This window comes from Lepidochelys olivacea (genome assembly GCF_965140295.1).
Source record: "Lepidochelys olivacea isolate rLepOli2 genome assembly, chromosome: 2".
Classification (NCBI taxonomy): Eukaryota; Metazoa; Chordata; order Testudines; family Cheloniidae; genus Lepidochelys; species Lepidochelys olivacea.
In genome coordinates this window covers 267129579-267150018 of record NC_140412.1, presented here as the reverse complement: position 1 = coordinate 267150018, position 20440 = coordinate 267129579, and the positions used below count along the sequence as shown (strand labels likewise).

General features: G+C 62.6%; 1 protein-coding gene across 1 annotated transcript in view; it reads right to left on the bottom strand.

Moving 5' to 3' along the window:
* Positions 1-20440, bottom strand: part of MYO1G (myosin IG) — a 67819-nt gene that overhangs the window by 28160 nt on the left and 19219 nt on the right. Inside the window, exons 5-17 of the mRNA XM_084619847.1 lie at positions 19036-19089; positions 17549-17644; positions 16186-16302; positions 14462-14668; positions 13408-13553; positions 12251-12365; positions 11448-11618; positions 10735-10805; positions 8513-8587; positions 7401-7533; positions 2360-2526; positions 1218-1425; positions 168-391 (exon numbers count right to left, since the gene is read on the bottom strand). Coding sequence (XP_084475973.1) covers positions 168-391; positions 1218-1425; positions 2360-2526; positions 7401-7533; positions 8513-8587; positions 10735-10805; positions 11448-11618; positions 12251-12365; positions 13408-13553; positions 14462-14668; positions 16186-16302; positions 17549-17644; positions 19036-19089 — 1784 coding nt within the window. The remainder of the gene's footprint in view (positions 1-167; positions 392-1217; positions 1426-2359; positions 2527-7400; positions 7534-8512; positions 8588-10734; positions 10806-11447; positions 11619-12250; positions 12366-13407; positions 13554-14461; positions 14669-16185; positions 16303-17548; positions 17645-19035; positions 19090-20440) is intronic.

Below are 20440 nucleotides of genomic sequence, written 5' to 3'. Positions count from 1 at the left end.
CGAGGCGTGGGGTAGCCAGGGGGCTGTGGGTCAGGAGCGAGGGGCATGGGCTGAGCTGGGGTGGCGGGGGACGGTTGCCAGGCTGCACTGTGGCTGATTCTAGCCTCGTCAGCGAGGGGCCCAGGGGGAGCAGGGCGTGCGTCCAGGGTGCCACCCCCCGGCGTTACCTGCGGAAGAGCAGCTTGCTGTTCTCCTGGAACTGCATCAGCACCGCCGGTGGGTCGGGCCACTCCACGCTCTTGCCATAGTCGGCCATGCTGCGCACCGCCTGGAAGCGGTGCACCAGCTCCAGCAGGTATGTCTTCACCTTGAGCCGCTTGTAGTAACCCATGATGGTGTAGATGGCACGCAGGTACCGGCAGCGCCGCCGGGCCAGGGCCCCCCGCCACGCCTGGGACAGACACACAGACCCAGTCACAGCTCTGCTGGCAGGGCCTCACATGCCAGCCCCCAGGACCCCACACCCAGTGCCCTGCGGCCATCAGGAGAAAACCCCACGGCCAGCCACTCTTGCGTTCAGAGCCACACAAACCATGGGGCCATCTCCAGCCCCACACCATGTCTCCTCTCTCTGCCGCAGGAGGATTCCAGAGCCCTTTACAAACCAGGCACATGGGGATCCCTCCACCCACCACCAAAGGGCAGCCACCTCTGGGGTGGGATGCAGCAGCTGTTTCGCACGTGGCAATGTCGCACAACCATTTAGAGCAGGAAGTGAAGGAGCTGTTGGCATTGATGTGAAAACGCAGAGGGAATGACAGCAGGAAAAAGGCAGCCCATAGCACAGTGGCTCTAGGGCCTGGGAGCCCAGCCTGGGCTGGCTGAAGAGTTTTGAACCAAACCTTCTACTATCAGAACCACAGGTGGCTCAGTCATGGGGAGAGGCTGTGGTGCATCATGGGAGATGTAGTCCGGGCAGAGGCACGGTCTGTGGAGTGGGGCAAGCACAGTCAGGGGACTGCACCCACAGGGCACAGCGAGCACCTGGGGCCCAACCTCAGCACTGCGCCCCTTCATCGGACCTTGCCTGCCAGCAACCCAGCTCCATTAGGTACCTGCCGGATCACGGGCAGTGCCCGCCCTTCCCTGCCCTCCCCTGTGCCCATGTCCTGTCTCCCCCTGCTCTAACTCCCTCACACACACGGAGGGGATCACTTCTCTTTGCCTGGGGGGGGCGGGTAGAGCAGCTCAGCAACACCCCTCCAGCACCCCCTCACCTTCTGCAGCAGGAGCACGATGATGGGGATGAGCTGGGCCCGCTCCTGCTCCAGGCAGAAGAGGGTCTGGGGCATGCGGATGAAGAGCTTGGTGTGACCATAGGCCACGTCATCCTGGAAGCCGTGCTGGTTGATGAGGGCCTGTGTGGCCTCCTGGTCCGTGGGCATGAGGTGGTTGGGCCACGTGTACTCGCAGGTCATCTTATACCTGAGCATTGAGACAGCAAGGTCCTGAGCACAGAGAGCAGCCGGGCTGGCCTCCGGGGAAGGGGCAGCTCTGACCCATGGTGGGGACCGGGGTCAGGACAGAGCGGGAAGGGGAGGTGCAGCACAGGGCAGCAGGATCATAGAAGATCGGGGTTGGAAGGGACCTCAGGAGGTCATCTAGTCCAACCCCCTGCTCAAAGCAGGACCAATCCCCAACTAAATCATCCCAGCCAGGGCTTTGTCAAGCCTGACCTTAAAAACCTCTAAGGAAGGAGATTCTACCACCTCCCTAGGTAACGCATTCCAGTGTTTCACCACCCTCCTAGTGAAAAAGTTTTTCCTAATATCCAACCTAAACCTCCCCCACTGCAACTTGAGACCATTACTCCTTGTTCTGTCATCTGCTACCACTGAAAACAGTCTAGAGCCATCCTCTTTGGAACCCCCTTTCAGGTAGTTGAAAGCAGCTATCAAATCCCCCCTCATTCTTCTCTTCTGCAGACTAAACAATCCCAGTTCCCTCAGTCTCTCCTCATAAGTCATGTGTTCCAGTCCCCTAATCATTTTTGTTGCCCTCCACTGGACTCTTTCCAATTTTTCCACATCCTTCTTGTAGTGGGGGCCCCAAAACTGGACACAGTACTCCAGATGAGGCCTCACCAACGTCGAATCGAGGGGAACGATCACGTCCCTCGATCTGCTGGCAATGCCCCTACTTATGCAGCCCCAAATCAGGATGGGGTGGGATAGCCAGGAGCCGATGGTGGCAGGACGGGGAGGTGCAGCTGGGCCAGCTGGAGCGGGAAGGGGAGGCTCCGCAGAGGGCAGCAGGGAGCTATGGTGTGGGGCCAGGGTGGCTGGGCCAGGGGAAGCAGGATGGGGCGGGCGGGCCAGCGGGGGCAGGCCGGGGCGGGCGGGCCAGTGGGGGCAGGTACCTGAGCAGGAAGCGGCCGTAGGGCTGCCGGTAGGCGAAGCCGGCCCGCCGGACCCGCACGTTCTCCAGCAGGCCCAGATACTCCACCTGGTGGCGGCAGCGCTCGGCGTCGAAGAGCAGCGGCGACTTCTGGTCGTTGGGCTTGATGCAGCGCACGTAGTACGGCTCCTGGGGGGAGAGGGGGGGTGCCACTGAAACCGTGGGAGGGGCCCTCGAGCGGCTGCTGGGACCGTGGCTCTGGGGCAAGGGACTGAGGCTCTGGAGAGGGGATGCCAGTGCAGGGGGTGTCGGGAGGAGCCCCCAGGATGGCTGGGTAGGGAGCGGGGGGAGCGGTGCCAGGCCAGGTCGTATGTGGGGACGAGTGGGGAAGGACCCCAGGGCTGGCGGGAGGGGAGAGGAGGGGTCACCTGCTTTGGGAATGAGTGGGTGCCCCTCGAGGCCTCTGTCTCCAGAGACCCACCCACGAGAAGCCTGGGAAAGGCAGGGCGGCCCCAGGGGATCCCCCCGCTGCAGGGTGAGCCGAGGGGCGCTGACGGGGCTGGCTGCCCAGGGCCAGCCAAAGAGTGGGGCAGGGGGCTGGACTTGGGGTCTGCCAGGCGCTGGGAAGTGGAGGTGCAGGCGGAAGCCCCGCAGGGCTGGGACAGCGGCAGGGTGCGCTTGGTGCCTGGGTGTGAGCCTTGCCGCCCCAGAGGGGAAACGTGCCCCTCCAAGGGGAGCGACAGGGTGAGCCCAATGGCTCTGTGGCTCCACAAAGAGCGCCTGGCCTGGGCTCTGCCGGCCACACCGCCAAGCCCAGGGCCAATCGTGTGCCGCAGCACACACACTATCCAGCAGGGGGCGGTGACGCTCACCCCCCCACACCCCCACATGTCTCTTCACAGGGGCACAGCGCAGGCAGCATCTATCTGGGGTCTGGGCAGCCGGGTAATTTCAGAGCTTTGGGGCCTGAGAAACAACTATCACTGCTGAGGCTGCAGTTTGGCTCCAATAAGAGAACCAGCCAGGCCTGGCCCATCCCCGCCCCCTCAGCATGGTCCATCCCTGTCCCCTTGGCATGCCTGGGCCACGTGTGAGCAGGGAAAAGGGATGAAATGGGAATTTTCTGTAATATTTTTATGATGCCACTGCGTGCCTCAGTTTCCCCTATAGCTTGCGCAGTTACCTAGTGGGCAGAAGGGACTGTGTGCTCTCAGGACAGGCCGGCAGATAGAGGTATGACCGTCACGCAGCTGTCTGAGCCGGGCTGGGGCGTTAAAAACGACTGGCCAAGGCTGACCGATGGAAAATCTGAGAAGACGACGGCAAAGCCAATCACCGGGCTACTGAGGCCTGGTGACCAAGGACCCAGACGGAGTGGGATTTCCCCACCTCTCCACAGGGAAGCTGGAGAACAAGGCCCGGGAAGGTGTGAGCTGGAAGGCCTCGGTGATCTCAGCTGGGAGCTGACCATGGCGGGCAGATGGAGACAGAGCCGGGGCTCAGCACTGGGCTGACCAAACTGGTCTAGGCTTTAACCTGCAGCTCTCTGGGCTGAGCTAAGGGTTGCTAGGCTGCATGCCAGGCGACCAGTGCCCGTTCTGACAGCGCCATGTAAACGGCACTGCCCGCGCTTGGCCAGGCATGTTAGCCCCTGCAGAGTGGGCAGGTCTCCCTCAGTTCAGCTTGGCTGGACTCACTGAGCAGAGCTCATGGGGGTGCTGGAGTCTCAGAGGTTCAGGCTCGAAGGGGCTGAGGGTGCATGACCAACCCTGGCGGAAGAGCGAGAGCCCCGGGGTGCGGCACACTGAAGGGTTCCTCCTAGACACCGCTCCAAAGCTAGGGGTGTAGCCCCGACCCCGTGGATACAGGCCCCGGGGACTGTCACAGCCCCAGCCCCACTCAGCTCCCCACGAGCATGGTTCAGAACTCACTGAGGGGGAGGGGGTAACCAGAGGAAACTCATGAACCTGGCCGTGGGCAACCAGGGGCAGTCCCAGGGAAGCCGCAGGCAGTGCCTCACCTGTGTTCCCCAACTGAAGTGCAGCCCCCCACTCTCAAAGCAGCCAGGTGGTGCCAAGAGAGATCTGGAGAGGACGGGTGCCCGTGAGGGACAACACTCCCGTCCCTAGGGCAGTCAGGGCCGGGGGAGAGTGTCTCCCCTAGCCTTTCGGGGTGCTGCTGCAGGGAGAAGAGGGGCCAGCTGAGGGCACTGTGAGCTCCTGCGAGCCCTGCCCACCCCACCGCTCCGGTCCTGCCCTGGATGCACAGTGCCAACCTGCTCCGAATGTCCCATGGGAGCTCCCTGGGCAGGGCGGTGGGGGCATCGTCTTGGGGCAGGCTGTGCTGTACGCGGCTGGCCAGTGTGTGTCACCACTGCCCTCTGCTAGACAGATCAGAACTGCTCAGCTGTGTGTCATAAGCCCCACACTGCTGGAAGGGATTCTCCTGTAGCTCAGATGGTAGGGGCTGTGTTATGGGAGCAGGGGGGCCACTTCACAGCTGTCCCCATGGTGCTCTCATGGCTTACAGTGTGCAGCCCAGTGCAACATGCTGTTACAGTATCAGCCGGGACAGTGTTTCGTTCTGGCCCGATGGATGGGAGAAGTGCTGCAGCCATGGGACAGGGACAGGCGGCTCCTCCGCTCCAGCTGGGTCGATCCAGGAGACATAATCACGGCTCTGAGCCTCGCTGCAGCTCACACAGGAGCTAAATTTGGTTGAGACATCAGCTTGCCAGTGACAGCATCAGCAGCAGGTGCCCAGGCAGAGCTAATGAGCAGCTAGAGAAGCGGGGAGTGAGGAACACTCAACCCAGCACCGCCCAGGGCTTGTGTTCTCCAGTGCCAGGCTCAGCCCAGCCCTCCTCCCACACCTGTGCCACAAGCCCGAGCCAAGTCCCATCCCCACGGCCAGCCCAGCAGCCAAACAAGTGCCGGCTAGCTAGGGGTGTCTCCATGCATGTGTGGTCTGCTTTAGTGTGCGTACATGGATAGTGTGCGTCCCTGTGTGCATCCATCGCACATATACACCTCCATGGCTGTGTGTCTCTCGCTCTAAGTCTGCGTGGATCCATGCAGGTATGGCTGGGTGGCCACGTGTCTACATGTCACGTCTATGCATACATCTCCGCCTGCCTGGCCATGGCTGGCTGGGGATGCATCCAGGCATGTGCCTCTCTCTGCATGCCTCTGCCCATGGGTGTCTGGGTGGCTCTGCGCCAGCCTGGATCCACGTGCACGTCTGTCTGGTCCAGCGACACACATCTGGGCTCCCCGCCCCCAACTCTCTCCTTGGCTCCCTCCCCCACCTCTCACTACTTCTCTTCCTACCTAGGGCTAATTTTAGCTGCTGCAGCTTCTGGGAGCAGGTTCCCGATCAGAAATGGGAGCAAATGCCAAATGATTCATGGGTATTATTCACTGCTGCCCGTTGCCAAGGCAGCTGGGGTCTCCGCGTGTCTCCACTCAGCCAGACACACGCGCTCCCCTTTAAATCAGTTCTTTATCCTTGCGGTGAAACAACCAAAGGAAACAGCTAATTGAATGGAGCGTGTGCAGGCTGTGGCCGGGGCAGAGGGTCGGTGGAGGGCAGGACCGGGTCAGGGCTGGGGGATGCTGCTGTTCAGAATTGGCTACACTGGCCAATCTGCCACTTGGCTTTGGCTAAGAACCAGCAGGCAGCCTCTGTCGGGGCCTCTCAGGGGCCCTCAGCTGCTGAGTGAGCCAGGATTCGCACTCAGACCTGGTTGACCTGCAGGAATCAAACCCACAGGTGGCTACACTCCAGGGGCTAACAGTGCCCTCTTAGGAGCTGGCCCTTTAAGAAGCCCGGGTGGAGCTACTCATCAGTTAGCCAATCAAATGACCCTCAGGAGCAGCGGGCCAATCCGGGGAGGGAAGGGAGCAGCCTCAGAGGGCAGAGACAGGTGGAGGACCTGGTTCCTGGGAAGGGAGGCCCTCGTGGCACTCAACAGCTCCCCCTCTGGCAGGAGCAAGCATGGCATGCTCCCAGACCTCATCCATCCGGGGCTCTCCCACCGTCACACGGGGACGAGGGCAGAAGGATGGGGGGAACCATACAGCTGTCTCGCCCCTGCCCAATCACCACAGCACCCAGCCACCAAGCAAGCTCACAGGCTGCCGGGGAGCAGAGCGGGTGGGAGATGTATGGCTGGGTGTCCTGCCGGCCAGCCATGCTGCCACCCGTGGGGGGTGGCTTAGAGAAGCTGGGCAGGGAGGGGGCCGCGAGGTGGCGGCTCTGTGACTGGAGGGGTCAGTGCAGGACGGGCGAGGAGCAGGGCCTTGGAGGTGCACTAGGGGCAGCCTAGGCGTGTGGGGCTGGAAATGCCAGGAGGCCTGCCCCTCTCCTGGGATTTGGGCCCTTCGGGGACAGGGCACTCCAGGAAGCGCCCAGGTGGCAGACATATTTGGGAAGGGAGGTGCAGGGACACTGTTACAGCATAACCCCAAATGCCAAGCCTGGATCCAGGTTCTGGCCTGAGAGCCGGAGCCTTCCCCTCCGAACGGCTGTTCAGAACTCCCTGAGATCTGGGAGAGGCTGGATCCCGAACCTCAGCCTGCCTGGGCTTGACTCTGCCTGCTAAGGGACACAGAATCCAGCCTGGAACCGGGGGGAGGCCCCGGGCCCAGACCTATCTCGGGGTATCCCACCTTTGCCAATCTCCCATCCCTACATGCAGCCAGTGGCCACCATGGACTTAGGCAAGCTCTGTGGCTGTGTAGGGCCCTGCTTGCCGCATGACACTGGCCCCAGGAGCCGAGCGCCCCGACTCCCCTGGGAAGGTCCTTCCAGGCTCCCAGTCCAGACACAGGAGGCAGCTAGAGGCCAAGGAGCATCTCCTGTGGGTGTACGGCAGGAGGTGGGAGGAGGCAGCCCAGGGAGGGCGTTGGGGGGGGAACCCCCTTGCAGGTGGGGTATCCTATTGTTCAGTCACATTGGACACTGTGGGACCTCTGGCCAGCCCTGCTCACTGCCAGCAGCAGCCAGAGGGGTCCTGGTGAAGCAGATGACCAAGGAGGAGCCGGGGTGGGGTGGGGGGTTACCTTGGAGGCCAGGTTCTCCACCAGTGCCACCATGGAGTTCTTGAAGAGGGTGGCAGCCGTCAGGGGGCGCTTGGTCACCTCGGTGATGCTGACCTCGCCCTCTGGCCACATGTCCCTTAGGACAGGGTCTGTGCTGGGGAGAGATCGTCAAGGAGCATGAGGGGCCGGGAAGCCGACGGTCAAGGACGGGGACACCAGGGTGAGGGGAGAGCACGGGCCCCGTTCGTCTCTGCTGTCCAGGGAGTTACTGCAGGCAGAAGACTTTTGTGGGGAGCTCCCCTCCCGTCCCCTATATTCCCTCCAGCCTCCTGGGCCTTTGCCTGGACCCAGAGCAGGGGTCCCTGGTGCCAGGAGAGACACAGGGGGAGCAGGATCCTGAGATGGAAACGGGCCACAGGGCCCAGATCCTGATCCAAGGCTCCCCAGGTAGAGCCACTGAGGTGGTTCGTTTAAAGGAAGGGCGCCACCCGGTGGCACAGAGGAAGGTGCAGCGCTGCCCAGGAGTTAGGAAGCTCCATAAGGCTGCTGTTGCCCTGTGCAAAATTGGCCTCCCATGTACGGCTATCAACGGCGAGGGAACCCAGCCAGGGTTTGGATCCTGTCCCAACTGCCCCCAGGCTGTTCCGGCTCCAGGAGCTCCCAGCCCATTATTGCTCCCCTCTGCCTCCTGGATTCAGTCAAGGGAACAGGACTCAGAGCCCCTCCCGCTGGACAAAGCCGGCCCACTGCTTGCCAATGGGTGGCCTGCGGGAGACGAGTCAGGGCTGTTCCTGGCTCCGGTGCCCATCCTCACAGTTAGCCCCCTCGTTGGGAGCCTCGGCAGGGAGCCTGAGGGCTAACTGGCCTCGAGACCGAGGTCCCCGCTAGGTCATGGCCGAGACACCCTGGTGGGGGCAGCTGCCTGCACCGTACCTGCTCTGTGGCTCGACAGGGGAGGCATGTCTCAGGGCAGCCAGGCTGAGCCCCTTCTGCAGCACCAGACCCCCTGATCCCGCAGAATCTCTCCTGCTGCGGCTCTCGCTCCCTCTCCAGAGCTGAGGCTCGGAGGCCAGCCCCATGTGCCCGGTGAGGCTCAGCCCCCTGGGCGTGCAGCAGGCCTCCGGAGCCCTCACCTGTTGTACATCAGCCGCTTGAAATCTTGGAAGAGGGTGTCCTTGTTCTTGTCGATAAACCCCTCCACCGAGTACCTGCAATTCAGAGCAATGGGGGCACGGTCACCTCCAACCCCAGCTGCTCCCCTGTGCTATGGGGAGGCAGGTGCTGTCCCTCCACTCGGACCCCTCAGCCCAGGATGGGCTGCAGCTGGGATCCTGCTAGGGCAGACACGGGGAGGGGAGGAAGGGGCTGGTGGTTATCGCATCATGGGGGTTTTGCCACTAAAAATTATTGTGGCATCCTTAAGGCTTAAAAGGAGCAGTGTCCTCACAGGCACATTTTGAAACGGTGGCACCTGGGTCACCTGGTCATGCAGGGAGCGTCCGGTTTTGCATCCTGCCACACTTGGTGTCCTGAGCATGCACCCATAACCCCCTTGGTCCACACTGCAGCCTCCCCCCACACACACACCCTGGGGATGGGGAGGAGGCTGCCCTCACCCTAGAGAGGTGGCTGACTCGAGCTGCCCAAACGGACGCTAAAGTCCCCGTGGGAGGTCTGCAAAGAGTCAGAGAGGACCCCGGCGTCCTGGAAGCCGTTCCCTCCCCCCGACCGAGCAGGTTCCAGCAACCCAGGGCCGTGCATGAACGATTGCTGATTGCCTTTGCCCACGCAGAGTCAGAGCTCCGGGGAAGAGCTGGACGGGGCTGGAGAGAGGGTGACGTGACGGGACTGACACTCCCCAATGGCCGAGGGATTCCCCTGAGACCCTCCTCTCCTTTACCCTCCCACTGCATACACACACGCACACTCACCCACGTACAAACACACACACACACTCCTTCCAGATCCCCCCCGATGTGCAATCGCGCACACACATGTGCACATGCATAACCCCCTCAGGGAGACACTCGTGCCCACACGCACACCCCCAACATATCACACATATGCGTGTGCACAAGCACGGCCCCTAGGGAGACGCACTCCCCACAGGTGCACAGCCAGCGATGCCCGCTCCTGCCCAGCCCTGCGTTCCCACCCCCAGGGAGCCAAGCGCACATGGCCCGGGGCCTGTGCTTGCTCCCCGTACCAAAGCTGTGGGCTTGACTCCTCTGCCTGACTCAAGATCCCCTGACACAGGGTGCAGGCCTCCCCCCTGCCCAGCTAACAATGAGCCTTGAAATCTCTGAGCAAGCAGCCCTGCGGAGGCGGCTCTCCTTGTGAACGGCAATGCAGCTCCGCAAGGGGCTGTGGGGGCAGCCTCCCCCATGTGCCTGCGTCAGGAGGCTCCTGTGCCCCAGCCGGCTCCTCGCACACTCATCTCCCCTTCTAGGCTCGGAGTTGAAGTCCACCCGGGCACCCCTCTCCCCGAGAGACGCCTGGTCCGGGCTAGGAGGAGGCTGGACTGTGAGGGCCCCTGGGATCAGCGGCGGGAGGCATTTGGGATCTGCCCAGAATTTCACAGGACAGTCCCTCGCCCGGCCAGCCTAGCTCCGGGCCCAGAGCCCAGCACATCCTGGCACAGGGAGGGGAGAGGCCCGGGGAGCCTGCCCCCAGAGCAGCACACTGGGCCAGAGACAAGACCAATTTCAGTGGGGCCTGGAAAAGAGCCGCACACGAGCTGGGGAACGCGGGCCTGGGGGAAAGGGGCTGAGAACTAGCTGCAGAGCGTGGCGAGGGGCTAGCGGCGGGGTCTGCTAGCGAGGGAAAGCCACGAACCTGCCGAGAGGGTCATGTAGCTGCCGAGAGCCGTGGAGAGAAAGAGCAGAACATGTCAGCGCTTGCTGCCTGTGAGCCCAGCCAAGCTGGGGGGAAGTCTCCTGAGGGGGCAGGGGGAGCCCCTGGCTTTTACTGGAGGATACAGGCCAAAAGCTTGCCAAGGGGCCGCGGATCTGAGCTTTGCCTGGAGAGGCCTCAGAGGGGCCAAATCTGGCCTGGTTTCCAAGAGGGCTGAGCAGTCACCTGCTGAGAAACCAACCCCTTGGGGGCGTCTGCAGGTGGAAATCCTGTCCAGTGTGCAGGGCACAATCCTACCCACCTGCCCGAGTGGGGTCCCTCCTCGGCCTGCCCGGCTCAGTCTCTCACCCCCTGCAGACAGGTACTAAGCCACCAGCCCTCTGGGTCAGCAGGGAGTCCCCTGCCTCTCCAGACAGGGCCCCTATTGGACAGAGATGCCAGGCCGCCAGGTGGGACCCCGCTGGGCGTCACCCTGACCCCGGGGGTCAGGGGCAGGACTCACGTGACGTTCCCGGCGTAGTGTTTGATGCGGAAATCCCGGCCGAACTCCATGGATTTGTCGGTGGTGCAGAGCTGCGAACACACGGTGGGCTGAGCCGGAGGGCACAGGCAGCCAGCGTCGGGTGCCCACACATCGGCGGGAGGGGGGTAACCCACCACCCCCCTGGGCACCACTGCAGACACAGGCCCTGTCCCCAGTGCAGGCCAGTACCCCATACTCTGGTATGCCTGCCCTGGCATGGGGAAACAGCCCCCGTCCTCATGCCCTGCACCCCCCCTTCTCCCCTGCCCCAGCAATCCCCCCCTCCCAACTTCACTCCCACCCAGTGCCAGGCCAACGAACCGGGCAGCCCCACGAGGTGCCAGCATACCCAGAATGCACCAGTGAGCGACCCTCTGGCCCCCACTCAGAGGAGAGGAACCTCCCACCCCTCCAGCCAGAAGCGCTGGGGATTGTGGGGGGTGTGTGTGTGTGTTAAGGTTACAGGGAGGGTAAATTTGTCCCGCTCCTGCAGAAGCCAAGGAGCTCCCTGAGACAGCGCCCCCCTCCCCCAAAGGGCCTTTCCCACCTAGCAGGACCCAGTCTCCCTCCCACTCCTGAGCCCTTTGTCTTCCCCACAGTGGGTGGCCTAGCCCCCGCCCACCTAGCCGGTGGGGCTCAGCCCTGACCCCATCTGAGCCCGGGCCCTGAGGTGCCCGTGTGTGGGGCGTTACCTTGCGGCTGGCGTAGTGCGGGTGCTTGCCCAGCTTGGTGTTCATGGACTCTAGGAACATGGCGTCGGTGACCTGGCCCCCGGTCAGGCAGGCCTCATCCAGGATGGAGATGATGCCCTTGTGCGGCTGCTCCACCAGGTCCACGATGATCTGGTTGTTGAAGTACTCGATCTGGGGGGGCAGGGCAGAGGTTACCGGGCACGGCCCTGGGGGAGCTCTGGGGTTGACCCCCACGCTGGGGGTGGTCACAGCCTGGCCTAGGGTCCCTCCGTGAACAATGGAACCCCTGAGCCGGGCGCGGGAGAAGCCTGTGTCGGGCCCCTCGGGAGACAACGTCGCTGGCTCAGAGCAAGGGCCGCAGCAGGCGGGAGTTGATTCCCCAGCAGGCGAGAGCTCCCTGGGGCAGAGCTCCTGGCCCAGTGCCCCAGCAGGAGCGGCTCTCGCTGTCCTGCTCCTGGGGGAGCTGTCTGCCCCTAGCCCTGGGTGAGGGTCACACAGATCGCTGGGAGGAGCCCTTCCGCATGGCCCTCTGGGCAGGGACCCCTCGCCCTTCCCCATCACGTGGGGTGCTTCCGCCCCCACGCTGCCCTCCGGGCAGGGACCCCTCACCCTTCCCCATCACGTGGGGTGCTTCCGCCCCCACGCTGCCCTCCGGGCGGGGACCCCTCGCCCTTCCCCATCACGTGGGGTGCTTCCGCCCCCACGCTGCCCTCTGGGTGGGGAACTCCCACCCCAATGGGACACTGGCACCCCCACGCTGCCCCCTGAGCAGGCGCCACCCCCCCATGGGGCTCTGCACTCACATGCTGCCACTCAATGCCTTCCCGCTGATACTCCTCCTGCTCCTGCCTCAGGATCAGCTCGATGAACAGCTGCTGCAGCTTCTCGTTACAGTAATTGATGCAAAACTGCTCAAAGCTGCAAACCAGCAAAGTGCACAAGTCTCACGGTCTGCACCCCTCACTCCATACCCCCTTCCCCATCCCTCCACCCTACTGTACGCAGCACCCCACCTCGCACTCTGGAGAACACACTGGGCTCCCGGGCCAGGGGTGGCTGGATGTGCTGGCTACCCCATGCCCAGAGCCAAGGAAGGATTCAGTTCATGGGGGCTGGACTGAAGGATCCACTCCACGCTAACCCCCCGTGCTGCACCTTCCGAACAAAGCACTTTGCATGCCGTGACATGTGAAGAGTCACTGCAATGCAGCCGCCTCTGGGCTGGAATGCAGCAGCTGCTGCCCAGCGCACAGAAACGCGTTGCAGGAGTTTAGGGGAGCAGTGAAGAAGCAGCCACAGCAAATCAAAACGCGCAGGAAACGTCTGGAGGCTACATCGCGACCCCGGCTGAAACTGGGTCCATGTGAACACCTCAGCTCTCACCAGGAGTGCCCCGGGCCCTGGGTGGGCAGCACCTCTGCATTAGCCCCCCCCCAGGAGGCACAGCAGCCCCCAGCCCCACCCACTCAGATCAGCACAGCCCCTGACCCACCGACACCTGCCATCCAGTGACCCAGCCCGATATGGCCTTGCATTGGGGGGAAGGAGAGGGGGCCAAGCCTGTGATCAAGCTGTCAGTGGAGTGCACAGTCCGCGGCTGTCCCCTGAACCGGGCCTGGGAGCAGCAGGCAGTCGGAGCCACCATCCAGCCCAGCGGATTGGTCCCTTGGCCTGAACCCCTGCGGCCAGCGACCCGCCCTCGCTCTCCCTCTCCTCCACGCATGTCCCCAAGGCCCTCTGCACATCAACAGCTGCGTGCTACCTGGAGCCACTGGCCCTGGCAACCTGCCCTCCTCCCCCTTCCCCACCGTTCCAGGGTCGAGCCCCAGCAAATCAGCCCCAGGCGTGACCCCAGCCCTGGTGCATGCTGGGAGAGGAGGCGGTGGGTAGGTCTGGGTCCTGCTGGGCAGGCCTCCGGCTGGGCTGGCTGCATTGCCCGAGGTGGCTGGCTGGGCTCTACCTGTTGCTTTTGAAGATCTCGAAGCCGTAGATGTCCAGCACAGCGATGACGGTGTTCTTGCCGTGGAGCCGGGCGTCATAGTTCTTCACCTCGATGACGGTGTTGATGCGCCCCACGATCCAGCAGAAAAGCCGCTCGTAGATGGCCTGGGGGAGGGGCGGGGGGAGACGCCATGAAGCGGAAGGTTCCCCCTGGCAGCTAGTCCCAGGGACTGGTAAGGGTGAAACTCTTTCCACCAGGTGTGGGGCATTGTACCTTTCGGAAGCAGGCGATGCTTAAGCCACGCCCTCCGGGGGCGGGGACAAGTTTTTGGCACTGGGACATGTGGGGCAGGCTGATGTGCAGGTTTCACTGCTGCCCCCTGCTGGATGAAATGTCATGGCTGTGCAACTCTACTGCCACCTAGTGGCTGCTGTGGATCTAAGCCTTAACCCTACTGCAGGATGGGGTGCACCCCTTTAGCACAGGGGCTGCGGGGTTTTTGCAGCTGAAGGCTCTGGGTTTGATCCCCACCGGTGCCCCAGCGTGGTATAACCAGCCACGTCCACATGGCTGCAGCCATGGTGCTGTCTGGAGCGGCTGACCCCAGGAAGGGCTTTGAGCAGCTCCTGGCCTGTGACCCTGGCCTGTTTCTATCCATACTCTTCCTCCCAGGCTCCCTGACACGGCAGCGTGGGTGCCTTGGATGGAGACGGATGTGGGGCACGTCAGAACAGCCCCACTCCAGGCTGCGGGGCTGGCTGCTGCCAGTTTAGTGACCTAATTTAACGCATGCATAGTCCCCATCAGCACGGGATGGCAAACTAGCCGGGGTGCCACAGGCCCAGGGCAGAGCAGCCAGAGATGCCCAGTCTCTTGTGGGCAGGGTGACCGTCACAGCACAGGGTGAAGCCTGCCCCACAGCTGCCTGGCCTGGAGAGAGAGAGAATCCAATATGTAGCTGGGGGCGAGCTGGAGGTCACAAAGGGGCACTGCCCTGCTAAAGGATGGTTCCTGCAGCGGCTCAGCATGGGGGCTCGGCAGGGCCCAGCTCCCAGGTCCTCTACCCCTTTACCTTGGCGCAGGCGTCCCTGGCATAGTTGGCTTCCTTGGCACTGTGACCCTTCTCGATGACCTCCCCGCCGCCCGTGGCCACTGCACGGTACAGCAGGGTTCTCAGCAGGCTCTCCGGCCGGGTGGAGGTCAGCTCCGCCAGCTGGGAGACCAGCTCCCTGTTCTCTATCTCCACGGCATCTCCCTCGGCGACGAAGCTCACGTTGCCCTGGAAATCCAGCGAGAGAGACGCAATCAGCAGGGAGAGGGCACTGGCTTCCCACTGCACGGGCCTGAGCTGGGGGAAGCCACCGGTGCCCCATGGACACTGGGACATAGAATCATTGAATCATAGAACTGGAAGGGACCTTGAGAGGTCATCTAGTCCAGTGCCTTGTGCTTGTAGCAGGACTAAGTATTATCTAGACCATTCCTGACAGGTGTTTGTCTAACCTGCTCTTAAAAATCCCTCATGATGGAGATTCCACAACCTCCCTGGGCAATTTATTCCAGTGTTTAACCACCCTGACAGGTAGGAAGTTTTTCCTAATGTCCAACCTAAACTTCCCTTGCTGCAGTTTAAGCCTATTGTTGCTTGTCCTCTCCTCAGAGGTTAAGAAGAACAATTCTTCTCCCTCCTCTTTGTAACAACCTTTTATGTACATATCTGCTCTAAGCCTTGCGAACGGTCCTGAGTGGGCATAGAAAACACACCGTGTGCAGAGACGCTAATGCACACACCCCGCACGAGGACACACAATGGACAGACGTCAGACAAACATGCACAGACCTGATGCCTAGAAACGCAGGGCCCGATTCTCCGCTCCCTTATGCCTCGTGTTGTCCATCCCGAGGGTTAACCACGAGGGTGGTTCACACCGACCAGTACAGGTGTGACCGGTGCCTGGGTACCAGGCTCAGGGCCCACAGAGGGGCAGCCACAGGAGTGGACCCAGCATGTTGTAGGGCAGGCAGGTGACGAGCCCGCCCTGTGTCATGTCAGAAGTGGCACAAACTTCACCCCTTGCTGCAAGTCAGCTCAATTTCCCTGCCCAGGGTCAGCCGGCACCAGCCTGCCCGGACGCAGTCACAGGCTAGAAGGGTGCACGGGGCCACATGGAGGTGCACGGGGCCTGGCTCTGCAGACTGAGAGTGAAGGCCCCATCGCCAGGACTTGGTCCTATGAGTGGCCACTTTTAAGGCGGGTCAGGTCACTGCACTGCCCGAGGCTAGGGTGACCAGGTGTCGGGTTTTTGACCAGAAAGTCCGGTCGAAAAGGAGACCTGACAGCATCCGGTCAGATCTATGGACCGGACACTCAACATCTGGTTACAGCGGGTGGGGGAGGTGCCAGGTCATCACCAGCCATCCCCTACTCAGCTGGGGCTGCCTCCTACCTGCGTCAGGGGCTGCAGCTCCCAATCCCAACTCTGCAGGCGGGTCCTTCCTGACCCAGGTGCGGGGCGGGGTGGAGGGGGAGAGCAGCGAGTGACAGGGAGAGGACGAAATGGGGAGGGGCCTCGGGGAAGAGGCGGGGCAGGGGCAGTTCCTCGGGGGGACATGTGGCACCATACGTCTGCGGGCCCGTGTCTGCGTGCAATCAGGTTGGCAGCTGGACCCACCCCTCATCTCTGCTATGGGCCCCACCAGCACCCTACCCCAAATTGACCCCACCACTATCTGTGCTAGCCGGGCCGGACACGGCACAGGGGAAGGGATGTATCCGCCGACCAGGCCATCACTTACCAGGTGTAAAATAGTAGCTAGGATCTTGTAGACCGAGTCAATCTCCTCCGGGCTGAAGCCGATCACCTTCATGGCATCTGCCACAGCCTTGAAGTTGGACTGATCACTGGCCAGCAGCTGGAAGAAGCCGGGGGGTGGGGGGGAAGAGCAGCAGAGAGAGATGAGCCAACGGTTTCCAGCCCTGGGGAAGGTGCCAGCTGCATGGCCCTGGAGTCCTCCATCTGGCCACAGTTCACACTGGGCCTGGGGAGCTGCAGGGCGAGCATCCTGCACCCACAGCCCCTCCCCGGGGCCTGCCCCTGCCCCAGAGAGACCATCTCTACCAGCAAGGGGATCACTCAGGCGTCTTGGCCCACTCAGTCCTTGCCAGCAGCTAGTGCCCACGGGTACAGAGCCCCTGGATCCACTGAGAACTGGGCTGAGAGCCAGCAAACTCATTTCACAGTGGCCACCAGGCAGCCAGGAGGTGAGAGTGGAACTGATGATCTACCTAGCGCCCATCACTGCAGTGTCTGGCCTGGAGGTGAAAGGCTCGGTGGCCCTCTGCCTGGCACCCGGGGCCCCCTCTGAGCTGTGTGCAGCAGAAGCCATGTCCAGCTGGATTTCTCCAAGTCCTTCCTGTCCGCCTGCCCTGTGGCTCCTCTGTGCGATGGGGGAACGGGACGCAGAGAGGCGCCCAGCGAGGGGCATGGCCCACATTCAAGGCAGGGGCTGCAAGAACTGTGCTTAGCACTTAAGACAGGGCTTTCTCCCTTCATAGTGCTGGATGCACACAAACCCTTCACAGGAACCATGATTAGCCCCCCATGGGGAATGGGACTTCAGCCTAATGGGAGCCCTGGTGGAAACTGTGTGGGTGCATTAGACAGCAGGTGGCTGCAGCTCCCACTGAAGTCAACGGGATTTGTGCCTGGTTACACCAGGGATACGTTTGGTCCCGGAGCACCCCAGCAGCTCCCTCCCTGCAGAGTGTCGAAGCTGCACCCTGCCCGGGCCAAGGGAAGCCCACTGATCCGATCGCCCAGCCGTGAGGCGCCTGTCGGGAAGCCAGGGCTTTGCTGCACTGACAGCTGGCTCCGCCCGTTCCCGTTCCTGTTCCCCATGGCGAGCCGCCCACCCAGCCCCTGCCTTCCCCATCCCAATGCTCAGGCACAGGAAGATCCCTGGGCCCAGGTTTCCAAGGGACCAGTGATTTGGGGGGCCCCAACTTGAGACCCGTAGAAGGGCCTGATTCTCAGGGTGGGGGCTCAGCACTTTCCACAAACCGGGCCCGGGTCTCTGGGTGGGTGCCCCCAATCACCAGTCACCCAGGGAACCCTGAGGAGCCTGGCGTGGTCCCCCCGGGCGTGGAACCGGGACTCACGTTGTTGCTGGCGCCCTCGCTGGTGAAGCGGTAGGCTGCAGGGTCTCTGCAGAGATGGAGGGAGGCCAGCTGAGCGTCCGAGGTCCCGAGAAGCAGCTGAGGGGGAGAGACAGGGATGAGACCCCCTTGTACCTGGGGCATGTGACATTGCGCCCCCAAGCTCTGGGGGATAGCGAAGACCTGGCACTTGCTGCCCGGCAGCTGGGCTCTGGCTGGCCTCTGAAGGCAAGGGAGCTCGCCCAGCAGAGCCCGGGCAAGTGGGTGTTCCCAGGGAAGGGGCAGCCGGAGAGGAGGCAGGGAGCTGAGACCCAGCGAAAGGACGGGGGGTCAGGGTAGTGAGGTGTTGGCTGGCGAGGAGGAGGAGCAGGACTGTGGTGCTGAAAGTGGGAGGAAACTGGCCTAGCAGTCGGGTGACCAGATGTCCCAATTTCATAGGGACAGTCCCGATATTTGGGGCTTTTTCTTATACAGGAGCCTGTTACCCCCCACCCCATCCTGATTTTTCACACTTGCTGTCTGGTCACCCTACCTAGCAGCCTCAGCTCTGCCCTCCCAGCCCAACCTGTGCGGGGGAGCCAGGAACGGCTGGGCCCCATCCTCAGGGCGGCCGACTAACGTGCTTCCTACTGGGCCAGGGCTGAGCGAGAGCCAAAGGAGGCGGGCGGCTGCAGCGTGCCACAGAGAGTGTGGCTCAGCAAGGTGACGGCACTCACTTCCCTGGCTCCTCTGAGTCAACGGCCTGCGGTTACCCGCCTGGGGCCCGGCGCGCTATAAATAAGGGACACGCAGCAGCAGCGGAAGCCGCCGGGGCATCGCCGGCAAGTCCCTGCACCCAGCACAGCCCCGTTCTGCACTGAGGCCTCTGCAGCACCCAATTCCCCGGGCGAGCGGGATCCTCCTCTGCCCCCAGCCGGGCGGCAGCCGGGGGCCTGAGCGCATAGGACTGGGGCTGACCTGGGAGCAAAGCTTCCTGCCTGGGCACAGTCGGCAGGAAACCCACAGGATGTGCCTCTGTGGCTGGTGGGGTGGGAGCCCATGAACCTTCCCCACTTCCCCCTTGTTCTCCCTCCCTCTCTTTACTGCGGCTGGCTGGGCTGCTGCCAATGAACTCATCGCAGGCTGGCTCTGCCTGGGCACCACCCCCAGCCGCTCCCTTCTGCCTTGGCACCTGCAGCACACCCGGCCAGCTCTGCCAGGGCATCCTGACATTCCTGCAGCTTGCGCCCAAGTTTACTGCTGGGGGCGGGAAGCCTAGAGGCCCTGGCTGAAACCAGACTGGCATCGGGCCCCACTAGAGAGACCTGGGTGGGTTCTGGGGGGCATTTCCCTGTTCTACTGATGAGCGCACTTCCCATCCATCAGTCATCTTTATTTAGTCACCTCCTTATCCCCTCCCCTTCCCCTAGGGAGCCAAGCCCTGCAGCCTCCCGGGGATCCCCCCGCACCACGGACTGCACCGTTGCCCCAGGATTCCCCCCCCGGTTCACCTGGTAGAAGGAGTGGAAGTTCCTCTCGCCTGGCTGCTGGTGGAGGATGCGAGACTGCAAGGGAAAGCCCAGAGGAAGTCAGTGCCTGCGGGGGCCGTGTCTCGCAGCCCCAGGCCGGTCCTTGCCACGCACCATCACTGTGGGTCCCATGCTGGCACACATAGCCCAGCCCCGGTTGCTAAAGAGTCACCACCAGCTGCCAGATTTGCTCCAATCAGAGACAATGGGCTGGTGAGACCAGAGAAATCCCCTTGTCTCAACGGACACACCAGTCCCTGGTAAAGGAAACTCCACACCCAGAGCGCTGGCAGCTGGAACAGGGTCGGTCACTCCCTATGCCTCAGGGAGCCTCTCCGGCAGGACGGCCATTGTCTGCCCTGGGCTTCCCACCTAGCCCCCTTATTTTGCTGCAGGATGAAACCAGCCCTTCGAGGTTCATGCAGCAATGTAGCAGCCATCCTGGCCTTCTGGGTGGGAGGCCCTGCTGAGGTCCTGGCCACCGGGGACTGTTCAAGAGCTGGTCCTCTTTTTCAAGAGAGCAGAGGCGTTAACTCCAGTGTCCTGGCTAAACGCCAGTAAGTTGCTACAGCCTGTCCGCCTCAACTCTCCCTGCAGCATGGATCCAATGGCCGTCTTCCCTTCCTGCCCTAAGCTGGGGGGTACACTAGTAAACAGCTGCTGCGTTGCCCCCAGAGGTGGCTGCATCCCAGTGAGGGGTGAGACGATTTCTGTGTGTGCAGTGCTTCGGGATGAAAGGCATCCTGGGAATGTCAGAGACTAAGGGCAGGCCTGGGAGGCAGTGGACCAGAACTGAGCCTGTCACTGAGAGGGGCAGAAGAACCAAACAGGAGACTCGCGAGCCAGCTCCAGGAGAGCTCACCAGAAGGGCTTGTTGCCCTTCGGAATGCACGGGGTCTAGGATACTTCGCACTCGGGGAGCGCATTTCCTGGGGGGATCTCAAAGCACGTGACAAAGGCGGGTCAGCGTCCTTCTCTCCAGAGGGGGAAGTGAGGCCCGGACATGATAGGGTACCACAGCACCCCAGCGCCAGGGCCTGCCTCCTGACCCCCAGCCCACACCACTAGACGACACTATCTCTAGCGTGAGATCCCCTAGGAGGGCCGCACGACCTCCAGGCCATTGGATGCTTAGAGGTGATGGCCACTGGGCTGTCTCCCAGCCCAGCAAGGACTGGTACCACGCCTGGATGCAAGGCCCAAAGGCCACTCCTCCTGACCACAGCAGGCCGCAGGCCCCAGATGCCTTTCCCCTGCCATCTCTTCCCTTGCTCCGGGGCCAGTCACAGGAGCTAGCCTCCCTTCCGGCAGCCTCCTCCATCTGAGATGTCAGAGCCCTCCTCCATCTGAGATGTCAGAGCCCAGATGTCAGAGCCCTTTCCAGCCG